The 28,000-nt window shown below is 40.8% G+C and overlaps 2 protein-coding genes and 1 long non-coding RNA gene across 9 annotated transcripts; 1 reads left to right on the top strand and 2 right to left on the bottom strand.

Annotated features, from left to right (window-relative positions):
* RWDD2A (RWD domain containing 2A) lies at window positions 1–9,062 on the bottom strand. 3 transcript variants are annotated; one of them, XM_032858029.1, is made up of 3 exons: window positions 9,011–9,062; window positions 2,420–2,759; window positions 1–1,385 (listed from the first exon to the last, which is right to left on the bottom strand). In XM_032858029.1, the coding sequence occupies exons 2-3, from the start codon at window positions 2,618–2,620 to the stop codon at window positions 708–710; spliced, it is 879 nt and encodes a 292-aa protein (XP_032713920.1). In that variant the 5' UTR covers window positions 2,621–2,759; window positions 9,011–9,062; the 3' UTR covers window positions 1–707. The 3 variants fall into 3 exon arrangements, with proteins under 3 accessions (XP_032713920.1, XP_032713918.1, XP_032713919.1); XM_032858027.1 differs by lacking the exon at window positions 9,011–9,062 and adding an exon at window positions 3,647–3,802; XM_032858028.1 differs by lacking the exon at window positions 9,011–9,062 and adding an exon at window positions 3,691–3,802.
* Window positions 3,286–27,867, top strand: PGM3 (phosphoglucomutase 3). 5 transcript variants are annotated; one of them, XM_032858024.1, is made up of 14 exons: window positions 3,881–3,912; window positions 4,588–4,758; window positions 5,435–5,640; window positions 7,750–7,934; window positions 10,139–10,206; window positions 15,153–15,286; window positions 16,189–16,384; window positions 18,538–18,695; window positions 19,422–19,505; window positions 22,001–22,099; window positions 23,789–23,902; window positions 24,914–25,036; window positions 26,318–26,491; window positions 27,666–27,867. In XM_032858024.1, exons 3-14 carry the CDS (start codon window positions 5,437–5,439, stop codon window positions 27,753–27,755), a joined length of 1,629 nt encoding a protein of 542 aa, XP_032713915.1. In that variant the 5' UTR covers window positions 3,881–3,912; window positions 4,588–4,758; window positions 5,435–5,436; the 3' UTR covers window positions 27,756–27,867. The 5 variants fall into 5 exon arrangements, with proteins under 5 accessions (XP_032713917.1, XP_032713916.1, XP_032713913.1 ...); XM_032858026.1 differs by lacking the exons at window positions 3,881–3,912; window positions 4,588–4,758 and adding an exon at window positions 3,286–3,304; XM_032858022.1 differs by lacking the exons at window positions 3,881–3,912; window positions 4,588–4,758 and adding an exon at window positions 3,829–3,848.
* Window positions 26,352–27,732, bottom strand: LOC116868047. The gene is made up of 3 exons (XR_004382729.1): window positions 27,619–27,732; window positions 27,484–27,537; window positions 26,352–26,507 (listed from the first exon to the last, which is right to left on the bottom strand). It is a non-coding gene; the product is annotated as an uncharacterized LOC116868047 (long non-coding RNA).
* Window positions 27,868–28,000: the final 133 nt, after the last annotated feature.

Below are 28,000 nucleotides of genomic sequence, written 5' to 3'. Positions count from 1 at the left end.
TGCCACTATGTAGTACTCGGGGAACACTTTGTAGGCATGAAACCACATCTTTTTTTGGGTATAAGAATTACGACTATTATGGTATCCTTATCCTTAATATCATGAATCAGCTGGTGAAAACAGCCCGGCAGAGAACACAGAGTACTACGTGTCATCTTCATTACTCTTGAGATTTCGCTGCTCTGATTCCTCTGTTACCATAGTCAGGATCAAGTTTTACTAAAAGAAAAAAACTATAAACAGAGGGTTTAACTTCAAGCAAGGAATGTAGTCAAGATGTGCTCTTCTCACTTTAAACTTGACTTAGAATCCATTCCCCAATAATGAAAGAAAGAAAATGTGCTGCGTCATCATGTGCTGATGGCACGAGAGAGGAATATTATGTATGAGTTCAGAGCTGCAGTTTGACTATTGATATTAATTACAGGCTTTGGACGCCTCTTTAATCAAGTCAGTTTTGCTGGTTAAATTGACTGTTTTTATTAATTTACAATTAAATAGTTTTCAGTTAACACAAGAACATAGAGATAACATCACAATTGCACTGTTATAAAGTTAAAAGGCCTTTGTGTTTCATTACCAGGTAAAAATTGTGGGGCTAGGGGTCTCACAGAGGATGCCAAACAGCCACTGGCCCTTTTATTTTGGTCTTATTCACAGAAATACCGACTTAGAGAAATTATAAGCACAGGCCTCTTACTAGCTTCCTAGGCGTCTGAACTTTTACTTTCAATACCAAATAATATCTGGAACACATGCTCACTTTTATGTTTTTTGAGAAATTCTAAGAACTGGCCCAGGTTCATGTGATAGTCGTTCCTTAATCCATAGTCGCCATGGGCCTCAAGGAGCAATTCTTCGAAAGAATGGAAAAGGCGCAGATCCTCTCCATTTCCTTCAGTTTCGACACTTTCAGCATGCTTACAGGAAATGTGTTTCCAGTTGGGGTACCTAATTGTGTGCCAGAACTCCTCACAGTGCTCTTTGAAGCCCTCCACACAGATTATACCCGGCTTTCCTGTCATGCAAAATCCAGTCACATCCAACCTTTTCCCAACATCCAAAATCTTTTTTCTTAGGTCCTGCTGATATATATGGTGACTGTAGATCCACATTCGGAGGAATGTGTTCTTGACTGGCTTTGCTTGTGTAGATGGTTCATAAACAAGCTTTCTGTTCAGAAAATAGGAGGAACTATTGTCCTGCAACCACTGGATTGCGGCACAGACACAGAGCTCACCTGGATCAAAAGTCCCTATGTGGGAAGTGAGACCCTTGTTGAGCAGGAGTTGCTGTTGTCGGTCGAGCTCAGACGACCGTCCGAATAGCTGCAGCGCTGCGTAGGGGTAGTTGTGAGGCATGGCTACTTGCAAATCAATTTTCACCTTAAAATGAAAATCAAACAGATTTAAGAACCAGAAAATCAACTAAGCTAGTTTATCAGTGGCAACGGCATGATTTTGATAAACGTAACAGTTATCGCTACTACTGTCAGCTATGGGCCAGAGACTGTACTGAGAACACCACATACGCTATTTCTTCCATTTATGCATTTACGCATTCCAGTGTTTACTGAATGCTCACCATGTGTCAGGGACCCCATGCTAGGATGAAGAAGTGAAGAAGCTAGATGCAACACAATTTCTGCTCTTCCTGAAGACCAGAGCCTCGTAAAGGAGAAAGACATTAAACTAATCATTACACATCGCAAGTACTTAATTTCAACGGTGAGAAGCACAGGGATCTGATGAAATGTGTGACTGGTGAGACAGAAGTCACTCTGGGAAGCAGGAGATCTTCTTTAAGGGAATGACAGCTGAAGGGTGAGCAGGAAATCACTAGAGGAGGCGTTCTCAAAAGCCTAGTCCACTTGTTACCTATGCTATGCTCATGTTGCTAGAGACAATGGATCAGAAGATGAAGGTAAATTCACTTTAAGGATTTAGATTTCCTGTCTGTATTTGCTTTGTGTCATGGTGCCACCAAAGAAACATTCATCCACTCCTTACAAGTCAGTTTTGCTAAAGGCAATATTTAGCTTTATAAAAATCATGATACATGTACAATACAATATATACTACAATAGTTGGAACTGTAAAAAACGTGAGTGAACAGAATAGTAATGGTAGTATGAGACTGCCAGACGTTTTTAATAAAAACACCACATATTTGTTAAAAAGATGTGCATATTTATGTAAAATTCAAGATATTTATTGAAGACAATTTACAAGGGCATCCCATGTTTTACACATTTCACTTTCAAACAAATAAAGGATATATGAATTTGGAATATTCTCTATTTGCTTCCTGGACAAAAATCTCATGTTCCAAGTGTTTCCACTAAAAAAAAAACAAAAACAAACAAACAAACAAAAAAACCGGGCACCTGGCAACAATGAAAACAACGCAGAGTACTTACCTTGGGCTCCTCAATCTGGAGGGTAATCACAAATTCAATTTTTGGCGGCAGCGCCTCCCTCGTGCCTTCCAAATATCGCTTTATATTCGTCAGGACATTTACATCTTCAAGTTTTACTTCGCCTTGGTTAGGAAACATAGAAAACAGCATTTCCATCTCCAGCAGCTGAAGCTGCAGGCATTCTTTCATTGAAGCAGACATGTTGCCTCGAAATCCACTTGCCCGGAAAAACTGGAAAGGCCCAGGGCCACTAGGTTTGTTAATTTCAGCGGTGTCCAGAGAAATTTCCCGAAGGTCCTTTTCCGTTCAGCAGTTTTGCAGGAACGCTATGCACCGACAGCTAGGGGCAAAAACAGGGGACGCTTACACTCTTTCTTCGCTTTATCTCTCAACCCCCAAGTCTAGTATGCACAGCATCCCTTAAGACACCTCGTTAAAATTCAGATTCCCAGTCCGTTACCTCCCCACCCCCACCCCCGCTTCAAATCCGGGAATCTGGAGTTTCAACAGGTGTTCCAAATTATTCCGTTGCAGGAGGTTCGCAAACCCCTGCAGATACTCTGCAAGCCTGAATTCTGGGAGAGGCAAGGAGCCCAACTTGCGAATCCCAGTAGGGTCTCCGGCTTGGGCGGAGCTGCGCCCTGTGGCGAGGGAGGCCCGCAGTCTGGAGAGGCTGTGGTCGCATCCCTAGGTTCTGGGGTCTTGAGGGCCCCGCCGCCCCCAGTTGCGGAGCCTCGGCCCCAGCGCCAAGGACCCCTCCCGAGCGGGCCTTTACGACTCTCTGGGGAGCCACATCACCCCGGGATGGCATCTTGATAGCTCCGGACGATTTGGGTCCATTTGGCCTCTGTCCCGAGGGGCCCAGGCTGAGGGGGAATCTTACAGGTACATTAATGAAACAATGTTTAGTGTGAGCTAGTGCGGAGAGATGGGGTGGGGGCAGCGGCTCGAGAAGGCTCCGGGAGTCACTTTGGGGAGATGAACCTCGAAGATCTAGATGGGGATGCGGGTAAAGGGGAAATGCCCGAGGCCACCTTGTCAGATGCCCCAAATCAGGCTTGGTACCCCCCATCTGCGACCACTAGGAACCCTGGCTTCCCAGGAACGCAAGACTGCCACCCTCTGAGACCCAAATTTGGATGCGGGGACTGCGTTTTTTGCCGGTCGCAGTGCTCTGATGGCCCACGACCCTCGGCCCCAACCCCTGGGCCACCGCGGGGGCCTCACCCTTCCCGGTCATTCAATGGAAACAGCCCCAAACCCTGTCAGACCCGAGATCCGCAGTTCCGCAGGCGCGAGCTGCGCATGATCCGCAACGAGGAGAGGCGGGGCCGGCAGATCCTCCCCGGCCGTGATTGGCTGGGGGGGGCGCGGCTATGGACCGGAAGACACGCAGGGCCACGTCTGCGGGTTCGGAGAGCTTCAGTAGGTGGGAGGTGCCGCCGCGGATCAGTTCTGTGAGGTGGAGGTGAGGGGGTTATCTTCTGGCGGAGGTGAGTGGGGCTCTTAAGCTAGGCGACTGGAATGGAGTTTCCAGTCGGTAAGGGTTCGGCCTACCGATGGGCTGCGGGTAGGCTAGCGGACTGACCCGCGGACCGCGCGCGGGACGCACCGCCCTGCGCCTTCAGAGCGGGCCCGAGGGTCTCGTGCTGGGTGTTCTGGCCCAGAGACCTGGGGCGGGAGGTGGTGCCTCAGGGTTGAGAGTTGGGAAAGGTGCGGCCATTTGGGGGCTGGAAGGGAAGCGGAACAAACAAGCGGTTGATAATTGAATGGAGGAAGGGGGATGCTCTCTACTTTTTTAGAGTGGTCACTGGGCTCTTAAGTGCTTTGAATAAAAGCATTCGCACACTCACTGAATGTAGTTTTAGGACCGAAGACGCTTTGAAAGGGTGGAAGCGTTTTATCTTTTTTATAAAAAAAATAAAATAAAATAAATAAATAAATAATTTTTTTTTTTCCCCCCTAGATTTTACAGGACTGGTTTAGGCCCTTCTGAGTAATCATGATGTATTACCGAATGGTCAGTTTTTAAACGAAGTGTATTGATGTTTGTGAAAGAGATTTGGTCACTTTGGACCAAACTAAATTAGCTTGCTGAATACCAGTTTTTTCTAGCTGGACAAAAGCAAAAATTTTTCACCATTTCCTTTAACTTTTGTTCATTGAAGCAACGAAGGAAAATGAAGAAAACAAGATAGGACTGGTGCTCATCCCTGGGCTAATTGGGAATGGGACTGATCCAAGAAGTACATACAGCTGAGGTTGGAAACCCCCAAGGTTCACTTAAAATTGGAGTATCGCAGAGAAGGAATTACTAGTGGGCTAGGAGCCAATTAAAGGTAAAAGGAAGATGTTGCTTTCAGAGCTTAATTTAGAAGGGTGTCCTGATCCTCCCTTACAAAAATAGAAAAATCCTCTGTGAGGTACATTAGGAGGTTGGGGCAGTCTTAGAGAGGAAGCTTTTGCCCTTCCCTTTTCCTCTGGGCGTGTGTCTCTGTGTGTGTGGTCTGGGAAGAATAACAGAAGAACCAACAGATTTCCTAGATATTTTGGATATGTAGTCCCAGTCCTTTTGACAGTATAACCTTAGGCCCCATTTGTCACTAACTACCCATGTAAATTTAGGTTATTTGAGGTCCAAGCTTAAGTTTTTCCATTTGTGAAGGGAGGTAATCTTTGATTGCGTAGGAGTCTATGAGTCTATGTGTGGAATCTTCGTTTTAGTTGAGAGTAGACCATTTTAAATTTACCCTGTGTCCAGGAATAGCCCTGGAGCCAAAATGAGAGATGAGTTGGGGTAATTACCATCTGCCCTGGAGTGAATGATACAATTTGGGCAGGATCTTCTAGGTAATGTCTACCTCCAGAACTTTATTGTACCATTGTTTTCTTTCTCAAAAAATTTTTTGTGGGGTTTCAGAATGAGGCAGACCTATTAGTTCAGGGTGGCAGTTGTTGAAGCAAATGGTCCTGTAAAAATTTCTTTTGCTTGAAAAATATTCCTTAATTTTGTAGACATGGATTTAGATGCTGTAAAAGAACACTCAGCATTACACGCCAAGCCCAGTGGACTCGTTCTTCAATATGGGACTGCTGGTTTTCGAACAAAAGCAGAACATCTTGATCATGTCATGTTTCGCATGGGATTGTTAGCTGTCCTGAGGTCAAAACAGACCAAGTCTACAATAGGAGTCATGGTAACTGCATCACATAATCCTGAGGTAACGCCTTTAGTGCTGTTATAAAGCAAACCTTTATTTACAAGAACACATCTTAGTGTCTGAGCACTTTGACCCAAAGTACAAAATCTAATTCTAGGAATGTGCCTACTCAGTATGTGCCTTTGTTTTTGAAACGGCTTTTTTTTTTTTTTTTTTAAGATTTTATTTATTTATTTGACACAGAGCGATAGTGAGGGAGGGAACACAAGCAGGGGGAGTGGGAGAGGGAGAAGCAGGCTTCCAGCAGAGCAGAGAGCCCGATGATCCCAGGACCCTGGCTAGGATCATGACCTGAGCCGAAGGCAGACGCCTAATGACTGAGCCACCCAGGTGCCCCCGAAATGGCTTTTTCTTCAAGATTAATTTATTTTAGAGAGCGAGAGTACATGCAAGGGGAGGAGCAGAGGGAGAAGGAGAATCCCAAGCTGACTCATCGCTAATGGCAGAGCGTGACACTAGGCTGGATCTCTCAACCTTGAGACCACACACAACCTGAGCTGAAATCAAGTGTCAGACCTTTAAATGACTGAGCTGCTCAGGCGCCCCTGAAATGGCTTTTTCTTGATGAGTGGTCATTTAGCTCATGACTATAGAGGGTGTGGAGAGAATGAGAGTTATTTCTTGGACTGTGTCCCTATTAAAGAAATAACAGAATGTCCTTCCAAGTTAGTTGCATTGAGACAGTATCAGTAACAAGAAGTATTACTTGTGTTAATTTAGTAGGGATTAGAGATTGGAGCCAAGGTGGGGAGAAGGGCAAATATTTAAAAAGATTTAGTGCATTTTGAAAATTTTTTAGACTGGTTTTCTTTTTTTATTTTTTTTAAGATTTTATTTATGTATTTGAGAGCGCGCATGAGCGAGAGAGCACAAGCAGGGGTTGCAGCAGAGGGAAAGGGAGAAGCAGACTCCTCCCACTAAGCAGGGAGCCCAATGTGGGACTTGATCTCAGGACCCTGAGCCGAAGGCAGCTGCTTAACCGACTGAACCATCCAGGCGCCCGTAGACCCGTTTTCTGTAGTTAGGGAATAGTAAGGAAGAGTTTACTGTTCTGAATGAACAGACAGGTGGCACCATGTATACAAAAGTGGGCTTTGGGCAGGTTATTTTGGTTCTAGTGTTAGACAGTTACTTTTTTTTTTTTTTAAGAGAGAGTGCGAGCCAGGGAGAGACAGAGAGGGAGAGCGAATCTTACGCAGACTCCCTGCTGAATGCAGAGCCTGACGTGGGGCTTGATCCTGATCCCATGACCCTGAAATCATGACCTGAGCCGAAACAAGGGTTGGACCCTTAACCGGCTGAGCCACCCAAGCACTCCCAACTTTTTTTTTTTAAGCAAAATATTCTTTTTGACACAGTTTAACTGTTTTATTTTATACTGCTGATAGCTCACTAATATGTAGTTTGAATAACTTGCCTCTATTTGATGGCAAGAACATGAGACTTTGCCTTTGTTGCTAAATCAGCCGCAAATTAAAGCTGTGTAGGTCTGTGAAGGATTATAACCTCCTCTTACCCCCACTCCAGCTTGTAAATGTGGATCATTATAAAAGTGTGTCTGAATGTCTAAATCACCACAATTAATGACTTGTGGGCTGAAGCCTCTATTTATTGCAGTTCTAAAGTACTTCTTAAAATAATACTGAACTGTTTCCTTCAGTTGACATTTACTCTGAACTACACTTTATTTCTTCCCCAAAATTTGAGCAGAACAGAATTGGGAGTCAGTTTTCAGCTTCTGTCACCCACTTTTGATACATTGGCCAGTATGTTCTTAAAAGAGTCCAGGGTCATAATGAGGAGGATCTCTTGGTGCCCTCATTCCGCTCCGTTTGTGCCCTGGTATGTAATTGGTGGTGAATTCACTTGCTCTGAATCTCTGTTTTTTCCAAAGTAAGATTGGAATAAAAATAGGATTATTAGTAAGATTGATGTTTGTTATGAGGATTTATTAAAAAACACCTAGTCCACTGCCTGGCATGCCATACGGTCACAGGCGAAGCCACTCTGCCGTCAGTGTCTTATTTAGGGGAAAACAGCTTGAGTTTACTTCCTCAGCTCACCCTTGTGAATATGCACAGATGGCTTATTGTTTGCTTTTCTTTTAAGGAAGACAATGGGGTAAAATTGGTTGATCCTTTGGGTGAAATGTTGGCACCGTCCTGGGAGGAACATGCTACCTGTTTGGCAAATGCTGAGGAACAAGACATGCCAAGAGTGTTGATGGACATCAGTGTGAAAGCAGCCGTGAATCTGCAACAAGATGCCTTCGTAGTGATTGGTAGAGATACCAGGTGACCATCACATTACTGGTGAAAGCAGTTTTGGGAACTGGACCTAAGTGATTGCGTTAGTTTTAATACTCATGATAAATTGAAAGAATTAAGTGGAACTCCCCTAAGAGGCTCCTCTACCTACTTGGCCTTTTTGTTTTTAGTAGGATGTAGGAGCTAATCCGCTCCAACACTGTATAGTTGGATAGGTTACCTCATGTTTGGAGCTTCCATAGGCCCATCTCTAAAATGTTGATGTTAAATCCCAACACAGAGCTTTTGTGAAGATTACATAAGATAGTGTATGAAAATACCTATTTCCTGACCTGAGAGAAGTACATATTTCTCCCACCCCTTTACTTCTGGAGATTTACTACTTATTCCTACAGAGGAAGAACACTTGCTTGTAATTTAATACTTATAGATTCATCTCATAATCTGCATTATTATTGGTTCATATATTTATATCATTTTTCCATGCTGGAGTTTACCGGAAAACAATATATTATCTCTGGGGGCGCCTGGGTGGCTCAGGTCATAATCCCAGGATCCTGGGATGGAGTTCTGGATCGGGCTTCCCTCTCAGTTTGAAGCCTGCTTCTTCCTCTCCCATTCCCCCTGCTTGTGTTCCCTCTCTTGCTCTCTGTCTCTCTCAGTCAAATAAATAAAATCTTAATAACAACAACAATATGTTATTTCTACATATAGTAGTCCCCCCCACTCTTATTTGCAGGGGATACATTCCAAGACCCCCAGTGTATGCCTGAAACCATGGATAGTACTGAACTCTATGTTTTTCTCTATATATACATAATTTGATAAAGATTAATTTTTTAAAGATCTTCTTTATTTATTTTAGAGAGAGAGCGCACGAATTGGGGCAGTAGCCGGTGGGGGGAGAGAGAATCCCAGGCAGTGCACCCAGTGCTGAGCCTTAGGTGGGGCTTGATCTCATGACCCTGTGATCATAACCTGAGCTAAAATTGAGAGTCAGATGCTTAACAGAGCCACCCAAGTGCCCCTATGATAAAGATTAATTTATAAGTTAAGCACAGTAGGAGATCAACAATAATAATAAAAGCAATGTAACAACATACTATAATAAAGTTGTGAGTGTAGTCTCTCTCTCTTTCAAAATATCTTATTGTACTGTACTCCCCCTTCTCTTTCTTGTGATTATGTGGGATGATAAAAATGCGTGTGTGAGAGAGGATGTGATGTAGGCATTGTGATGTAGTGTTAGGCTCCTGTTGACCTGACGGTATGTCAGAAGGTGGATCATCTGCTTCTGGACTACAGTTGACCTCGGGTGACAGACCATGGCCAGCGAAACCATGGACAGGAGGGGACTGCTTGCCATATTTGGCAGCTTTCGTCTTCCTTTACAAAAAGATACTGTAAAATGTTGGATTAAAAGTGTACGTTGAAACAGAAGGATTCTGTTTCAAGATTTACTGTGAGATCTCATTTTAGCCAGAGTATCTTTCTAAAGGAAATTTCTAGTCATAGTCTTATTGATAGGACATTAGGATAATGTCTGGTATTTTATCCTTAATGTGTTACCAGAGAGATTTCTAAATACCATTAATTGTGGATTTATATGTATCAGAAGTAGCCTAGTGACTTATGTTCTGAAACAAATTATTATCCCATGGTAAAGCCATCCCACATGTAATTACCTCTTACCAATTAACTAGTTTAAATGATCTAGAACATCATTTTCTACAGGCAGTTATCTCCTTTATTTTCTATTTTTATTTATTATCTTTTCCTTTATTATCTCCTTTCTTTTCAGGCAGATAATTTGTTCTGATTTTTTTCAAATGAAAAATAAGTTCTATATCGTTGGTGGTTTAATACCCAGTACTGCATTATATGAAGTGTTCGCATTCAGTATTTATTGCTACTGTTTTTAGATAATGTATATGTTACAGTCAAACTTGAAAAGGTTTCTGGGTGTGGTGTAATTAATGTATTTTTATATTTATTCTCTAAATTCATTTGAAAGCCAAACTCCAAGAAATGTATTGTAAAAGGCTGCCGGAAAATGCTAATACTCTACCTGTATTATCTTTGCAGGGTTTTCAAACTTTGCAGGTTTCAGCTCAGATACTGTGAACCTATTATCCTGATATTTGTAGCACATAATTTCTGTATTTGCTTTCAGAATTAGCATCTCTTGGTTTCAGGATGGGATGTGTTATTTTCTTCCTTTTCTTTTCTAGGCCCAGCAGTGAGAAACTTTCACAGTCTGTAATAGATGGTGTGACTGTTTTAGAAGGTCAATTCCATGGTATGTAGCTATCCCGAGTTGTAAATTAACCTTAAAAAAACTTAATTTTTAAGAAAGTTGTAAAAGTAGTACCGTTTATTTTAGAAAAGTTTGAAAGTATAGATAAAAGAAGTTTTTAAAAAATGAACTTCCAGGTACAGGGGCACCTAGGTGGCTCAGTCAGTTAAGCATCAGACTGTTGTTTTCAGCTCAGGTTATGATCTCATGGGTCCTGGGATGGAGCCCCTTATTGGGCTCCATACTTGCTGAGGAGTCTGCTTAAAGATTCTCTTCCTGGGGCGCCTGGGTGGCTCAGTGGGTTAGGCCATTGCCTTCGGCTCAGGTTATGATCTCATGGTTCCTGGGATGGAGCCCCTTATTGGGCTTCATACTTGCTGAGGAGTCTGTTTAAAGATTCTCTTCCTGGGGCGCCTGGGTGGCTCAGTGGGTTAGGCCATTGCCTTTGGCTTAGGTCATGATCTCATGGTCCTGGGATTGAGCCCCACATTGGGCTCTCTGCTCAGCGGGGAGCCTGCTTCCTCCCTCTCTCTGTCTGCCTCTCTGACTACTTGTGATCTCTCTTTGTCAAGTAAAAAAATAAAATCTTAAAAAAAAAAAAAAAGATTCTCTTCCTTTGCCCTTCCCCTCATTTGCACATGCACTCAATCTCTCCCTCTTTCTCTCAAATAAAAAAAAATTTAAAAAAAAAATGAACTTCTAGGTATAAAATACTAGCTTTTTAAGTTTAAAAAAAGTTAAAAAAATTTTCTGGATGTGCATATTTTGTTTTAGCTGTAAGAGATTATATGTAAGAAATACTGATCTTACCTTACTTTAGTAAGGCCAAATTCCTGATATAAAAACCTTTCAAGTTACTTGAAGATGTTCATTCTGGGGAGCTTTTGTCAATATCATGTAGTCCCAAATAGCTGATCACATCTGATTTACCTGTCAGATGGTGGAAAATATCTTTGGCCTACTTACATAATCTGATTTTAAGTTTTGGCAGGTAGTTTTATTTTATCCAATGAAGAATTACATGACAGAAAATGGAGACTAGAATTCTCTTCTCTCACCAGTCATGCCCCTTGTAAACGCAGTGACTCGATTTTGCTTGGAGGTGGATTTCCCTATTATCTCCCTAGTTTCTCATTTAAAGACCTTTTTAACCTCCTTTCCACTTGCCCTGTGCTCTTCTTTTCAAAGTTAATTTGGCCTCTTCCAAGAGCTCTCTTGGCTTACTTCTCTGCTTTTCCAGTCATTACTTAGCCCACTGCAGGCAGTCTCCATCCTTGTCCCTTCAGCGAAGTATCTCTCTCAACACTCATCTGAATTCTAACTGCCAAATCCAGTGGTTTTTATAAAGTGGGGATTCTTAGCCTGGGGCCTGGGCTTCCTGGGAAATGTGTGGTTAAGCTGCAGGGACCTGGCTGACCTCTTGATACAGTGTGTGGAGTGTTACTGGTGCATGTATTTTCCTAGGGAGAAGAGTCGTTGCTTTTGTCAGATACTCAAGGGATCTGTGACCTAAAAAATAACTTTCAGAATTTATATTTTGAAGTTTTCCAGTTGCTGTCTTATAGCTCTCCACACTGTGACCTCTTCCTTTCTTTCTTGAAGCTTTTACTTCCTTGGCCACTATTCCTTCTCAGTCTTCTATGTGGGCTCACCCTCTCCATATGGATGTTCCTTATTTCTCTCTCCATTCTGCTTGATTTCTGAATGATCATCTTTACAGTCAAAGCTCCACCTATGTATAGTTTAACTTTTCATTTATTAGCTTATCAAACATTTTTGACTGCCTGCTATGTACAACCCTCCAGGGAGTTTATTTCAGGCCACTCACAACTTACAGTAAGAAACACATTTTGTATCATGATGTGTGTATGTGTACTTGTATGTATAACTGACACAAAAGTATCAAAAAGTAATACTGACACTGCATGACATGCATTCATCTGTGTTATTTAAAAAAACAAAAAACAAAAAACGCAAAACTGCTGGTTGGGTCTCACAAAGTGGATTCCATGACCCCTCAGGGATTCAGGTCTGCAATTTGTAAAGCACTGGTTGAGTGAGGTCTCCACTTAGGTGATCTGCCCTTACCCCAGCTTCATTTGGCCTAAAACTGTTTATACCATCACTTTTCTAATGTTTTAGTCTATAAAAATTTGAGAGTAAATTTTTTATTTTTAACCTCTCCATCATTTCTCCCTTCAGCTTAGTGTACTTGAGGAAATGAAAGGTCAATGTAGCCACAGCAAAAGGAGGATGGGGGAAGCTAGTAGATAAGGTTAGGGATCATAACATGGGTCATAACATCCGAAGCCTTGTGGGTTGTGGTGAAGATTTGGGTTTTAATTCAAATGCACAGGAACTCCCTGGAAGGGTTTTATGCATGGGAATATGATCACATTTCCATTTTAAGTCAGTCACTCTGGCTTTTCACTCTGACTTTTGTGTAGAGAGATAGGAAGGTTCTAAGGAAAAGAGACTGTACAACAGTTCATTTAAGAGTGATGACAGGAAAAAAAAAAGTGATGATAGCAAGAGAATGGAAAAGTTTGAAATTAGTAGTGACTTGAAAAGATTTTGTGATACTTGATGAGGCTAGAGCTGTGAAGAATGGCTTCTTGGTTTCTGGGTTGATCGGTGGAACAGGTGAGTTAACTCCATAATAGTCATTTTCTCTTTGAGTAAAAATTTATTGAGTAAATGTTTATTCGCTAATGTTGATGTTGGTCATAAAATCCTTTCGTTCTGGCCTTGAGTAAGTCTTTTGGAATATTGTTTTCCTCTCCTTACACACCTCCACTAAACTATGTTAAGTGCTGATCTACTCTTTTGAGCTCCTCCTCCTCCTCCTCTCATGCGATCCTTGTATCAGAGCCATAACTGCCTTTAATAAATACCATTTCTGTTGTATACCTGCAGGGCTTAGTAGCTTGACTTTTTGTCTATAGTCCAAACTCTTGTGCTTGACTTTGAAGACCTCTGATGGGTTTAGTTACTGAATATTTTTTAAATATTGGTTCATCTCTGCTATTTCTCCTGTTTCTTGCTTTTGCTTTTGGTGCTTTTCTTGTGTGGTTTGCTATTTTTGTCTATAAGCTGCTTGTTTATATTAGGAAATTATTTGTGGAACATTTTTGAGGTTTATGGTGAAGGCCTCTTTCTGTGGCAAAGTTTGGTTATTGCTTTTGCTTGGGTGGCTGGGGGTGCTACCTGACTGGTAGATGACAAGTTGTTTTGATGATGGAGTTCTCCTGGACCCCTGTGGTTATGTGATTTAGGCTAGAAATCGGGGGAGGCCTATCTGGTGACAGCCCTTCAGGGATGGATTATCTCCTGGTCTTCTTGGTGTCAAGACAAATCTCCTAGGAGTGGGCACTTGGAGCTAATTCCGTTCTGACTCAGCCTTGCACTGCAGAATAGTTCTTTGAGGTTTCAGCTTCATGAGGGGCTGGACTTCTAACTGGGTTTCCTTCCCATCTTGGGTCAGCACAGATTTTTTGTACCAAAAGCAGTAGGTGAATTTACGGTTTCACGGCAAAACTGGGTTCCCAGCGCTCAAATTTTGGAGTTCCTCTCTTCACAGACATTTTGGCCTTAGTCCTCTATAACTTAATGGCTCAGCAGTGCTTTTTAAAAAAGAGATACTTCTTTTATCTAGTGGTTTTGGTGGTTTTCAGGAGGAGGGTTCATCTGAATTACGCAGTTGTTATTGGAAATAGAACTCAGTTATTATTTTCTTATATTGCTCTATTTTTATGTTACCTGCCCATATTAAATGATTTTTTTTTTTAAGATTTTATTTGTTTATTTGACAGAGACCCAGAGAGAGAGCACACAAGCAGGGGGAATGGGAGAGGGAGAAGCAGGCTTCCCATAGAGCCGAGCCCGATGTGGGCTCGATCCCAGGAGCCTGGGATCATGACCTGAGCCGAAGGCAGACGCTTAACTACTGAGCCACCCAGGCACCCCTAAATGATTATTTTTTTAGTCATCAGTAGTAGTTCATATTTCATCTGGACTTGAGTATATGTCCAATGTGTGTGTTCTTCTAACTACCAATTAAGTTAATTCTCTGACATTATCTACCTAGCCGGTAGGTTTAGATCCCATATGTAAAGGGCTCAGTGCCACAAGTCTCCTCCCCTCCCCCCATTTCAGAATTCAGTCACCTGGGCTTCTGACACCACCCTCCTCCTTGGTTTGATTAATTTGCTAAAGTGCTCGCAGAACTCAGAGAAACATTTTACTTACTAGATTACCAGTGTATTATAAAGGATAGCACTCAGGAGCAGCCAGTTGGAAGAGCTGCAAAGGGCAAGGTATGCGGGAAGGGGCATGGAGCTTCCTTGCTGTCTGGGCAACCACTTTCCCCAGTCTGTGCACATTTACCAAGCCAAACCCCAGCCTTTTGTTTTTTTTTTTATGGAGGCTTTATTACATAGGCATGACCAATAAGTGATTGGCCGTTGCTATTTGAACGCAGTCTCTAACCCTTCTTTTCTCTCCCTGGAGTGGCAAGGAACCCAGAAATAAGGGAGAGATTGAAAGTTCCAACTCTAATCACTTGGTTGGTTTCCCCAGCAACCAGCCCCATCTTAGGGGGCTCTGGGAGCCTTCCTTGTCGTCTCATTAGCATAACAAAAGACAGTTAATTCCTTGCTGCCATCACTTAGAAATTCTAAGGGTTTAGAAGCCCTTCCAGCAATGGAGACAAAGACCAATTCTCTATTTCTTACTATAAATCACAACATCATAACGTAAGTTAGTTGTAATGATTTCAGTGGATATTTATGCATATTTCTGAATAGTTTGGAAATTAGCATTTTAGTTTTCTGAGATGTCTTTTTTTAAAGATGGGTCACTCTCAAATTCATATGGTATGAATCCATTTAAACTTTTTTGTTTTGTTTATTAAGAAATGTGACAAATTGCTTTTTGTATTCCTCTGACAGATTATGGCTTGTTAACAACACCCCAGCTGCACTACATGGTGTACTGTCGAAATACTGGTGGCCAGTATGGAAAGGCAACCATAGAAGGTTACTATGAGAAACTCTCTAAGGCTTTTATGGAGCTTACCAAGCAGGTGAAAATCTCTTGAATGTGGTTTAGCGTTTAAGCAAATGCTTCAAATAACATCTGTTGAATAATTTAACTTAGTTTGTCACTGTTTCTTCTTTTTGCAAAAATATGGTGTATTTTCTTTATCTTTCTAGGGCCCCACAAGGTTTGACCCTTGTATGCTGCTGAATGTCTGTTGGCATTTACTTGGCAAGGCATATAGTACATTCTGAGATCATTGGAGAGAAAACATGGGGTTCTTGTGGTTTCATAAATACTCAGATGCATTTTCTTGTAGGTTTAATATTAGGTGCTGTTGGCACTGTGACATCTGAGGTGTTCACTGCTGAGAAAGATTTTCCTCTGGGTCGATTAGCTTCTTAAACCTGGTTGAGATTTGGGGGTTGTAATTAATTTGACCAGCAAATATTGAGTGCATGTTGTTAACCAAAACAGAGCCCTTGTGCTCATAGAGTTGATATTCTGAAGTGAGGATGGGCCAGAGAGGAGACGGACAAGGAAAAACCCGGACATGCCCAGCGGTATTATGCACTGTGAAGAGAATGACCGGCGTTATCCTGCTCTTCTGTCTGTACACTCTTTCCCATATTTGAATGCCTGTCATGTAATACAGGCTGCAGGAGTATTTTAAAGGGACCCTGCTTAACTGAGTCTAAATTTTGACAAAGCTCCATTTCCATAAGTTATTCAGTCAGTGAAACTGTTCTAGTGTCAGCACCCAAAAAACAGTTTTTAAATTTTTAGTTTTCTACAATTTTCACCTGAATGTGTGTACCCTTTGTTTCCCAGGTTAAAATAGTTAAGGTAACTGAAACAGTGGAAGATGTTTACATATAACTATATGTGCTTTATGTTTCACTCTTTTATAACTTGAGATTTTTCTTCTGTGTGTCTTTTCCTTTTAAGGCTTCTTGCAGTGGAGATGAAAATAGATCACTTAAAGTTGACTGTGCAAATGGCATAGGGGCCCTGAAGCTGAGAGAAATGGAACACTACATCACCCAGGGGCTGTCAGTTCAGCTGTTTAATGATGGGACCAGAGGGAAACTCAACCATTTATGTGGGGCTGACTTTGTGAAAAGTCATCAGAAACCTCCACAGGGTATGTAGAAAATTTGCTTTTAGAGCTCTTTGAAACCAATCTGATTTCCAGATGGAGGTGGCCGAGTGAGTGGAGTCATGCAGCTAGTCCTGGCTGCTGCTTGAGACATCTGGGAATCTCCTTACTTGGCAGTGCCATTCAGAACATGGTCTGCTCCCTGCCCATAAGTACACGGCTCCTACCGTGTGTAGGAAATCTCTGGAGGTGGTGGGGAAGCAAAATCAGAAATTGGTGTTTTGGAGCCATGATTCTCAAGATGGTAGCGTGCATGAGAATCACCTGGAGGGCTTATTAGCGCAGATTCTTGGGCTCTGCTCCAGAGTGTCAGATTCTGTAGGTCTGAGGTAGGATTTAGGTACGATAAGAACTTGCATTTCTATCAAGTGCCTAACATTCCTTAATGGTGCTGGTCTGGGACCCCACTTTGAGAACTACTGATCTAAAGGCCAGCAGTAGTAAGTGGCATTTTTCACCTTATCTGAATTAGAACACTGTGGAAAGGGAATGCAACTCTGCTTAATTAGAATTATCTGCAAAATCACTATTTTCTACAGTTGGTATATTAGGAGGAAAACTGTTCTGTAGACTTTAGTTGTACTAAGAGGTGTTCTTTGTTTAACTGCATTACAGATACTAAACTGTTAATGGGTGGGTCGTGCTTGGCTTGCAGATGTGTTTTGTTTGGTCTGCTGTGTGTGTTTAATTGTTGCCATTTAGAAATTATGTGATTTTATAATATTGAAATTATAAACAAAGGCAAGAAAAATGTAGCTAAAATTAAATCTCTTTACAACTTGTAGCCCATTAATACCTGAGACATGCAGAGTGTGACATACCTCAAGAAACTCAAGGCTGCCTTCATGTTGATGTTTACTAATAGACTAAAAGCAACCTTATCTTGACAATAACCAGATCGCCAAGGTCCTGTAAACCTCACTTTCAGCATGCAGAAATTCTTTAGAAACTTATCTCTGATCATCTTCCCTCGCCCCCCCATACTGCCTCGGTGCAAACTTAAAGTATATAATCAGTCATGCCTCACAATCACAGTGCAGCTCTTTCTGGTCATGGGTCCTGTCCCTGCTCTAATAAAAGCACCTTTTTGTACTGTAAAATGTCTCAAGAGTTCTTTCTTGACTGTTGCACTTGGTGGCCCCACATTACAAAGCTATAGTATGAACAAAACCATAGGCCCCACTCACTTTTCCTGAAGCCTGCATTATGCCCTATAGGCAGCCTTATATTTGTATTCCTCACGGAATTGTCTTGTTGGATTTGTCCACCTGCTGCTGTCATGACTAAGGAACAGCAAAATTTTCTAGTAAGTTTGACATGACAGTTGCTGAGATTTTGATAACTTTATGTAAATTACACAAGCCATATTTCTCTCGCAGGTTGTAATTCTTTGCTCTTAGTTACCAGTGTTTCTTGTTACTGATGGTGTGAACAAATAAAAACCACTTGTGTTGGAATTAAATAAAAACCGCTTCTATTAATGGGATTGGGAGGGAGACAAACCATAAGAGACGCTTAATCCCATAAGAGAAACTGAGGGTTGCTGGTGGGGGGGGGTGGTGGTAGGGAGAGGGTGGTGGGGTTATGGACATTAGGGAAGGTATGTGCTATAGTGAGTGCTGTAAAGTGTATAAACCTGGTGATTCACAGACTTGTACCCTTGGGGCTAATAAGATATTATATGTTAATTAAAAAAAACCACTTCTAGTAGAAATAAAGCACATCATCTATTGCTGATTATTTTTTATATGTAAAGGACATCATAATACTAGGTTAGTTGCTTTCACAAATACCTGTAGTTTCAAAAAACTATATGGGAACCTGTCTTGCCAAACCTACTGGCTTATAAAACAGAATTTTATTCTAATATTACATCAAGTTTCAGCATAGAATTCTTTGCCAGTTAGCTGTGAATTTACCCTATAAAAACAAATAATAAACCTTTATACTATTTCAAGATTAAAGATTAAGACATTGGCTTTTATTTGGAAGGATAATTTTAAGTACGATAAGGCTAGTCATGATCATACTTTAGTGAAATATTTTTCCCTTGTAACTAATGTAAGACAAAAACTTTTTATATGGAGGTTTATTCCCATTTCTGTGACTGAAATGCATTTTAAAATTCTGTGTGCTAGGAATGGAAATGAAGTCTAATGAAAGATGCTGTTCCTTTGATGGAGATGCAGACAGAATTGTTTATTACTACCTTGATGTAGATGGTCACTTTCATCTCATAGATGGAGACAAGATAGCAACACTAATTAGCAGTTTCCTTAAAGAGCTCCTGTTGGAGGTATGGTGGGGTGACTGACTGCCCTTTAAAACAAGACTAATTGGTGACTAACAGGCATTTGAATGTCTCAGAGGCACTATTCTTAAGGAGTTCCTTACCTTTGTGGCCAGAAAATACAAGAAGATCCGGTAATTTTAGTCACTTCAGCATGGGGCATTTGGAACTTGAAGGTAGTACTCTTCTTCTTTATACTGGCGGTTGTGATTTGAAGCTTCATTGGTTTCCTCATAACTGACTTCAATGAGAGTTCCAGCATCACTCCCAAAGCCTCAAGTTTAAACAGAAAATCTCATCCTCTGAGAGCTTGTTATAATATGTTATAATATGCTTAATAATGTGAGACAGGTTTATTCTGTTTCGCTCTTTTGGAAATCTTAGGCCAGCTTTATGTATAGAATGTAATGAGAAGTAATTATTATAATATGGGAAAAGGTATACTTTAAGAATACAGTACAGATTTTTATTTAAAAAACGAGAGCGAGAAATCACAAGCTTCTTTAGAAAGGATTCTTAACGGAATTTAAATAATGCTCAGCTAAAAGTATTTTAGCTTTTTTTTCTGGCATTCATGTAAATTTTCATTTTAGGCATTTTATTGCATAAACTAAGACACAGCTGAAACTGGGTGATGATTTTGTCATCCTTTAGAACTCTCATTATATGTTTGCTTTTGTAGTTAGTGTCTTTACCTTTGATGGCCAGGCAATTATCATTGTTTTTATCTAGATTGGAGAAAGTTTGAATATTGGTGTTGTACAAACTGCGTATGCAAATGGAAGTTCAACACGCTATCTTGAAGAAGTTATGAAGGTATTGAACCATTTCCATTTTCTGGTAGCTTCTTAATCTAAGATATTTCTGTGAGGAAAACAATGCCCTCATGTAGGTGAATAGATTGTTATACATGAATATAATACATGAAACTGAGCTGTTGTCCATTTAAGGGTAAGTAGAAGTCAAAAATAGGAGAAAAATGGTCCCTGATGTGAAAAGAGAGATTCTCCTGCCTCCCTTTTAGAGCATTTCTTTTAGAAAACTTGTAAATTCTTTCTCTGCCTCCTTTATAATGACTGTAAATCTTTTTAAAGGCTAAGCAAGTTTCATAGCTCAGGCATGTTTCCCATAAGGGTCTGGAGTCCCCTCGTTGAAATGTGAACTTCAGGGAAGATAGCACCCCTGTCTCCCAGGCCCTTGAGAGTTTCCATTTGTTAGAGCGAGGAGCCAGCCACTTAACTACTTCTTGTAGAGATATGAGAGCCTTTATTATTCTTTTGGTAAGGACTAAACACTGATTGCCAGCACAGTTATCAGGCACATTTACGAAAAACCGTGTGACAAGTGGCCCTGTGGAGTGAGCCTATTCAGTAGGCATAGGGACTATTGCTTTGGGGTTTCACAGTGGGGGAGGCGGACTGGGTTCAAGTTCTAATACAACAAGGAAAGGTGGAGATTTTGTAGCCAGGGAACAAGAGGGGAGGGTGCTGGTAGATGGAAAGTTACTGAGCAGTCATCAGGGGTCAGGGAGGATTCTGGCTAAATCTACCTTAACTCCTGAAGGCAGGCTGGGTAATTAGATGTTACCCCGGGGATGGTACAGTGTGAGGACTTTGATCAGTTATTGAGGGTAGGACATTCTTGCTGAGGAAGACAAGCCCGGGTACAGGACCTCTTCAGGCTCACAGGGAAAGTTTGGTCTGAGGATACAATCTATTAGTAGTTTTGTACCTATTTTTTTGCCCTAACAGCCACACTCCCTGCTCCATGAGTGAGTGAGAGGGTCCATGGCCACAATTAGATGTTTCTCACTAGTTAGTGTATTTTCCAACTTTTATGTATTCCTTTTCAAATTTCTGCATTTTACTAGTTTTTGTTGCCTTTTCATTCTTTTTTAAGCAAGACTGGCAAGGTCAGATTCTTGTAGAATCTGGATAGGTGAGGTGAAGAAGTGCAGCAGGGAGAAAAGGACTAGGAACAGTGCCCACCAGGCCTGCTGTTGTTGCCTTTAGTCAGATTCTTCGAAGACAAGCTGAAAATCTGAATTTTTATGTGAACCTCTTACTTTTTAAGTCTTGGCAACTGATGCAAAATTCCAAAGAAATGGGCACACAAAATAAGACACATCTGGAGGCTGTGAGTTTGTGACCCAATTTAAGGTTCTAGTAAACACATTTGGCCCTCCAACTGGCCCAGTTGTCTGCTCGTCACAAGGATTATTCCCAGTACTTGGGTTACATGTTTTAGTAATTTCTTACATTCTGTCGTAAAAAAATTTTATAGGTAAGCTACCCTGTTTAAGAAACTGAACACAGTAGAAACTGTTAATCATCAGCCCATTCTCCTATGGATGGATGAAGTAATTTGAGCTCTAGCCTTTCCTGAGGTCTTTTTTTTTTTTTTTTAAGATTTTATTTATTTATTTATTTAACAGACAGAGATCACAAGTAGGCAAAGAGGCAGGCAGAGAGAGGGGGGGAAGCAGACTCCCTGCCCAGCAGAGAGCCTGATGCGGGGCTCGATCCCAGGACCCTGGGATCACAACCCGAGCCAAAGGCTGAGGCTTAACCCACTGAGCCACCCAGGCGCCCCTCCTGAGGTCTTTTAAATCCAGTCAAATGCTGATCTCACTTGATCTTGATCTCTGCAGTTGTGCCACTGTCCGTCTTAACCACTCTTCTCTTTCAGATCCATCCAAGACTTGGGCTGCACAGTGTTGCTAGTCTGACCACCATAATTTAATGGGATTAGTCCTAGAAACCTCCTAATCAATCTCTTTGAACCTTCTAAGCCAGGGGATAGCAAACACGGGCCTGTGGACTAAATCCAGTCTGCCACGTGTTTATATAGTTTTATTGGAATATAGCGATGCTCATTTGTTTCTGTATTGTCTGTGGTTGCTCTTATACTAGTGGCAGAAGTGAGCCATTGTGACCCAGATCATATGGTCTGTAAAGCCTAAAATACTTATCATCTGGCCCTTTGTAGTAAAAGCTTGCAGACCCCTACTGCTTATAAGCCATTCTCCTGTAGCTGAGCTTTCTACAGTTAGATCATGTCACTCCCCAATTATAATCTTTCATTATGTTATCTGGGGGCTCTCTCTTGCTTTTTCCTTGGCTGTGGGCTTCTACAGTGCCTTCTCTCCTCCATACTAACACCACTTTGTATTTTAATTGCTTAATTGTCTGCCTCAGTAGCAAGCTCCAGGAGGTTTGTTCCCTGTTCTATCCTTGGGAGAGAGTAGGTACGTAATAAACATTTGCCGTTGAATAACTGCTGTTATCTTTCTTTTTAAATATCTGTCATAGGTACCTGTCTATTGTACTAAAACTGGTGTAAAACATTTACACCACAAGGCTCAAGAGTTTGACATTGGAGTTTATTTCGAAGCAAATGGGCATGGGACGGTAAGTCCTCCTAATCAGCTACAACCAGCTTTAGCTGGACTTTTTTAACGATGGGGATTCTGTATCTGGATGGTAAGAGGCTATATCCCCCTTTGTTGAAATGATTGGTGTGATGGTAGAGTAAGATTATTTGGTTAACTTACTATATTCCTATGTGTTGTGAGAATGGTTTTTAGATTGATAATTTTCTTTGAGTATGAAGAGATGATTGTTTCTTAAAAAACATGCCGTTCTTGGGGCACCCGGGTGGCTCAGTGGGTTAAAGCCTCTGCCTTCGGCTCGGGTCGTGATCCCAGGGTCCTGGGATCGAGCCCCGCATCGGGCTCTCTGTTCCACGGGGAGCCTGCTTCCTCCCCTCTCTCTCTGCCTGCCTCTCTGCCTACTTGTGATCTCTGTCTATCAAATAAATAAATAAAATCTTTAAAAAAAAAAAAAACAAAAAAAACAAAAACAAACAAACAAAAAACCATGCCGTTCTTTTTTTAATAAGCAGATCATCTACATATTGTTTAAAATCTTTTCTTTGAACTGGCCATAGGTGGTAAAAGGAAAATTCAGTAGCTGTGGTGACCTGAAGTGTTGGAACGCTTGGGAATTAAGTTATGAACAACTAGAAATGAATGTAATTAGCAATAAGCTAATTTTTAGGGTGCATTTTGTAGGTAGAATGTTTAAAAAAGTTTGAGATACAGTTCACGTATCTTAAAATTCACCATTTTGAAGTTTATTATGTGGCTTTTAGTATATTCATAAAGTTGATTTTTTTTAAACATTTTTATACCTCAGCTCATTTCATAAATGGATTGGAGGTGGCCAACAGAAAATATGTTATCTGGGTCAGATTATTCTCCTCCTTAATTCCGAGCTGGCTTCTGGGTCCTTGAACATAAGAAAAATAACAAGTTCTTAGGAAATGCAGTTAAAATATAACTTCAGTGATCTAATTAATGCAGAGATTGATAAATGATTTTAAAGGGCAGATAGTAAATATTCTAGTCTTTTTGGGCCATAAGGTCTCTGTTGCTGGTGTAAAGTGAATGAGTGGGTATGGCTGTGTTCCGGCAAAAACTGGCCAGAGTGTATTTTAGTTTACCAACAAACATTTATTTCCATCAAGTGCTGACTGTAGTGTTGAGCCTTGGGAGGCACTAAAATCATGGCCAAAGAATTTTAAAATGACAGGAATCTTGAGGAGCATGATGGATATAATATCCTTGGTACTATTTGCCATAATATGATAAATACGATGACCCTCTACTTTTACTTAGCTTATGTCCTTAAAATTTTTAGGACAAGAAAACTGCACTACTTATGTTGAATCACATATTCTTCCAAGTAAAATGGATACAGATAGGCTTAAAAATCTGGTTGCACAGGATGGCTGCAGCTGGCTGAGGGGCAAACACAATGAACTCATTATGTACATTGCCTCTGCCAGGCGTATTTTCTTTGTAATCAGCTCTTTAAATTTTGATAACCAGTTTTGTAATTTATAAATGAATCCCCTCCCTCCCCAGTAGTATCTTTTTGGGTTCTGATTTGATCTTTTTAATTTCATTCATTCTAAGGCTACCATTATTTTCCCCCTCAGTTTGTTCAGTTTCATTGAGAGTTTTTACAGTGGTTTGGCTAGGATGCCTGGGGCATGGATAGTGTTTTGTGATTTTGTGTTTTATGCTTTTATTACAGGTACTGTTTAGTAAAGCTGCTGAAACAAAGATAAAACAACTAGCAAGAGAATTAGAAGATAAGAAAAGGAAAGCTGCTAAGATGCTTGAAAATGTTATCGACTTGATTAACCAGGTCAGAGCTGGGAAGGGGGGGTGGCAGGTTCCTGGTTATTTTTAGGTTATTCAGAAGACAGAATAGTATGCTGTATAAATTTTTTTAAAAGATTTTGTTAGAGTGAGATCGATGGGGGGAAAGGGCAGAGGGAGAGACAGACTCCCAGGGAGCAGGGAGCCTAATCCCAGGATCCTGATATCATGACGTCAGGGGAAGTCAGATGCTTAACTGACTGAGACACCTAGGTGCACCTGAAAATAATTAAAGTAGCAAAGTTCTGGAGCTTCCTTGCCACAGTGCTATATATAGTTGAGATTTACACTGAAATGTGATAGAACATTGATGTGCTTCCCTCCTCCTGTGTTTTATGATGAAAATTATAAGGAGTTACTTCCACCTAGAGTCAAGAGTCAGCTCTCTAGTCTCTCTGTATATGCGTTGCATCGTTGAGATTAGAGTCTACAGTATGGCAGTGGAAGAAGAGTGGGACGAGGAAAAGTGATGGAACTAATATTTATCTTGCACATACAAGGCACTTGACATACCTCATTGTCTTATCCTTGCAATAACAGAGGGAGGTGGGTTATTATAATTCCCACTTCATAAATGAAGAAACCAAGGGCTCAGAGCTACTAAGTGAAGAGTATGGATCCATCTTCAGGTGTGTCTTACACCACTTTACCCCCATGATGCCTTCTGTTGTCATGGTACGGTATCTCAAGAGATCTAGTTATAAAGGAAAATTTGAGTCATAGAATGTTAATACTGGAACCTTAAGAGTTATCCAGTCTAATTTACAATGAGGAAGGTGAGAGGAAAGTTTCTCAAGAGCTAGTTTCGGTGTTCTTTGGTGTAACTCATTATGGCCTTCCAGGCCTTCCATTCCCTTTTCATTTCTCCATCCAGTCCAGTTTAATAATCCTGTGTGGGGGCAGGAAGGAAGCACAGGATACTGTGATTGGTTATCTAAGAGCATTCATATCTAAGCTTTGCTAGTGTTAAAGTACTTTCTTCCATTATGTCTTGTAGACCGCTGGTGATGCTGTTTCTGACATGCTGGTGATTGAGGCAGTCTTGATCCTGAAGGGCTTGACTGTACAGCAGTGGGATGCTCTTTATACAGATCTCCCAAACAGACAGCTCAAAGTTAAGGTGGGAGCGAGATTTTAAAATTACTTCTTTTCTGAACATTAACTAAAATGTATTATCTCCAAGTTCTATATAAAAATATTTCCTTTGTTTCACATTTCATTGTGTACATATATTGCATAGAAAATGCCTTATATTGCATAGAAAATGCCTTATATCATGTTATTTTCTCAAATCTTCAGTTGTTTGAGACGTATTCACTTTACAAACTTTAAAGAAAAAGTGATACATATTATTATTTATAATGAAGATTTTATTATGGAAAGCTTAAAACATGTAAATGGAGAAAGCTTAAAACATGTAAATGGGGAGAACAAGATAATGAAACCCTCATGGGCTCAGCTTCAACAGATTTCAACTGTTGTCCTTTACCATTCTCCATCTCCCCCTTGTTATTCTGAAGCAATCCTGATACCTATCATTTCAAATGAAAATATTTCCTTGGCATGATTCTTGGTTCCTATGTACTTTCCTGGGGCTAGATGTTGCAAAGTAGGATCTGTGGGCTAGGGAGAGAATTTTTTTTTTTTTTAAAGGCATTTCATATAAATGTCTGTACAGATTTACACCAGTGTCTATATCCACCAACAGCATTTGTGAAAGACAAAGGTAGTCTTTGTGAAAGAAAGAGGTAGTAAAAGCCCAAGTTCACACAAATGGCTACTGATTGTTCAGATTAGTTTTTGGCATATTTAGATGATTTTTATTATGATCCTCTTACATAACAGGTTGCTACTTTCCACTTTATAAAAATACTTATGGTTATTTATTTAGTGGCTTAAGTCCTACAGTACTTACTGGCCATTATTTTAGTGCTAACTGTAGAGATAGAAGAAAAGCTGTACAACTGATACTAATAACTAATTTTGTCAGAAATAAAAAATTGTAAAATTTTTTATAAAAGATTTTAATGTGCGAACTTGTGAGCAGGTAGAAAGGCAGAGGAGAGGGAGGAGAGACTCTCAAGCTGACTCCACGCAGAGCTTCATGCAGAACTTGATCTCATGACCTTGAGATCACAACCTGAGCTGAGACCAAGAGTCAGATGCTCAATCCACTGAGCCACCCAGGGGCCCCATAAAATTTCAATGCAGTTACATTCTATGCTAATTCTGGTACCTAACTATTTGTCAGTTTTGCACCTGGGGGTACAATAAGCTGAAATGTAGATCTGTTACTATTAAAGTGAAATGGCCACAGTCTTTTGGTTGGAATTGTGTTGAAGAGGTCAGGCTTCTGCAAGGAAGTGTGATACAGTGATAAATAGGACATGTTTGTGCATAGGTTGCAGACAGGCAAGTTATTAGCACCACTGATGCTGAAAGACAAGTGGTTACACCTCCGGGGCTACAGGAGGCCATCAATGACCTGGTGAAGAAGTACAAGCTTTCCCGAGCTTTTGTCCGGCCTTCTGGTACAGAAGATATAGTCCGAGTATATGCAGAAGCGGACTCGCAGGTAAGCTAGGACAGTTCTGTTGAAAAAATGTGCCGTGAGAGTCTGACAACATGGGTAGTGGGTGTGGTAGGTGGGAGAAAAAACTACTTTAATAGTGTTAACAGTATCACCATGATAATTAAGGGTTTAATGTCTGAGATTTATTTATGCAGATTTTTAGGTTCATATTATTAATACAAAATTATTTTCATCAGTAGTTGAGCAAAATTAGACCCACTTAGTTTATTTTCCCAAATACTTTTGATTTATTCCAGACTTCCTGAAAATGCCCTATTTCTCACTATGGCATGAGTAACAGAGACTTGGTTTGCTTTATGTTGCCTGAAGTGGATTATCCTTTCTTCCCCTCTTTTAAAAACATAATTGTGCTGCTTTATGAAACAACCAGCTTTGAGGTCCGTGTTCAAATTAACTGGTACCATCAGATATGCTGATTAAAATTCCTCTTTGGACGTTTTTTTATTTGAGAAAGCGAGTGCACAAGTTGGGGGGAGGAGCTGAGGGTGAGACAAGCATCCGCATGGAGCTGGGTGTGGGGCTCCATCTCACAACCCTGAGAGCGTGACCTGAACCAAAACCAAGAGTCAGACGCTCAACTGATGAGCCACTGAGGCACCCCTTTGTCTCTGGACTTTTGTTTTCTAAAATAATTACCTTGAAACAGCATTGCCTTCTGGTATTCTCCAGATAAGGGTAAAGACCTCATGATGTGGAATTTTAAAATTTGCCCTCTTCATACACCGTCATCTTAAACCCTTGATAACAGTGTTTGCATAGCAGAGGCAATATAGAGTGGGTTGAGCAGGCCCTCAGACGGAGGCATTTTATAAGGGAGCTGGCAGCTTTTTGGCAGAAGCCTAGGCCATCTGGGATCTTAACAGTTACTTACTTTTAGGCCAGTTGTGGCCTTGCTTCTAAGGAGTAGGTTTAGATGAATTACTGAGTTTCAGAATGATGACCAAATTAGACTATAAAATCAGTTAAGGACTCACCTGCCTTAAATAAGTGGAAAACTCAAAATCTTCTAAGAGTCTTGGAATTTGTTACTGAAAAAAAAATTTCATTTGAATATGTTAGTGAAACAAAATCAAGAACTTCCTTCCCCTTCCCTCAGAGTTGCAAGTTACCTGATAGATGCTAGTGCCCATCTAATCTCCTTTCATGTAATCTGCAGGAAAATGCGGATAGCCTCGCACATGCAGTGAGCCTGGCAGTATTTCAGCTGGCTGGAGGAGTTGGAGAAGCACCCCAACTAGGTCTCTGAAGACAGTTTTTATGATCATGAGAAACCGGATTTTTAAAAAGTTTTTACAAAATAGTACTGCCATTACTGTGACAGATTCAGAGACATTTGTAATCAAAATGTTTACAATGCATCTTATTGTATTGCTTCTAGAATGGATTTTCTTAAACACTACCATAGTAATTGTTTAGAAGTAGGTAAGCCTTATACTTGTTAAATTTCGTTTTTAAAAATTACCCAATTTCAGTCTCACTAATGTAAAGTAT

The sequence above is a fragment of the Lontra canadensis genome, unplaced genomic scaffold, assembly GCF_010015895.1.
Source record: "Lontra canadensis isolate GAN:19392208 unplaced genomic scaffold, GSC_riverotter_1.0 scaffold14, whole genome shotgun sequence".
NCBI classification, from domain to species: Eukaryota; Metazoa; Chordata; class Mammalia; order Carnivora; family Mustelidae; genus Lontra; species Lontra canadensis.
The sequence above is the reverse complement of the archived record's forward strand: the minus strand, read 5'-3'. Positions and strand labels throughout refer to the sequence as shown.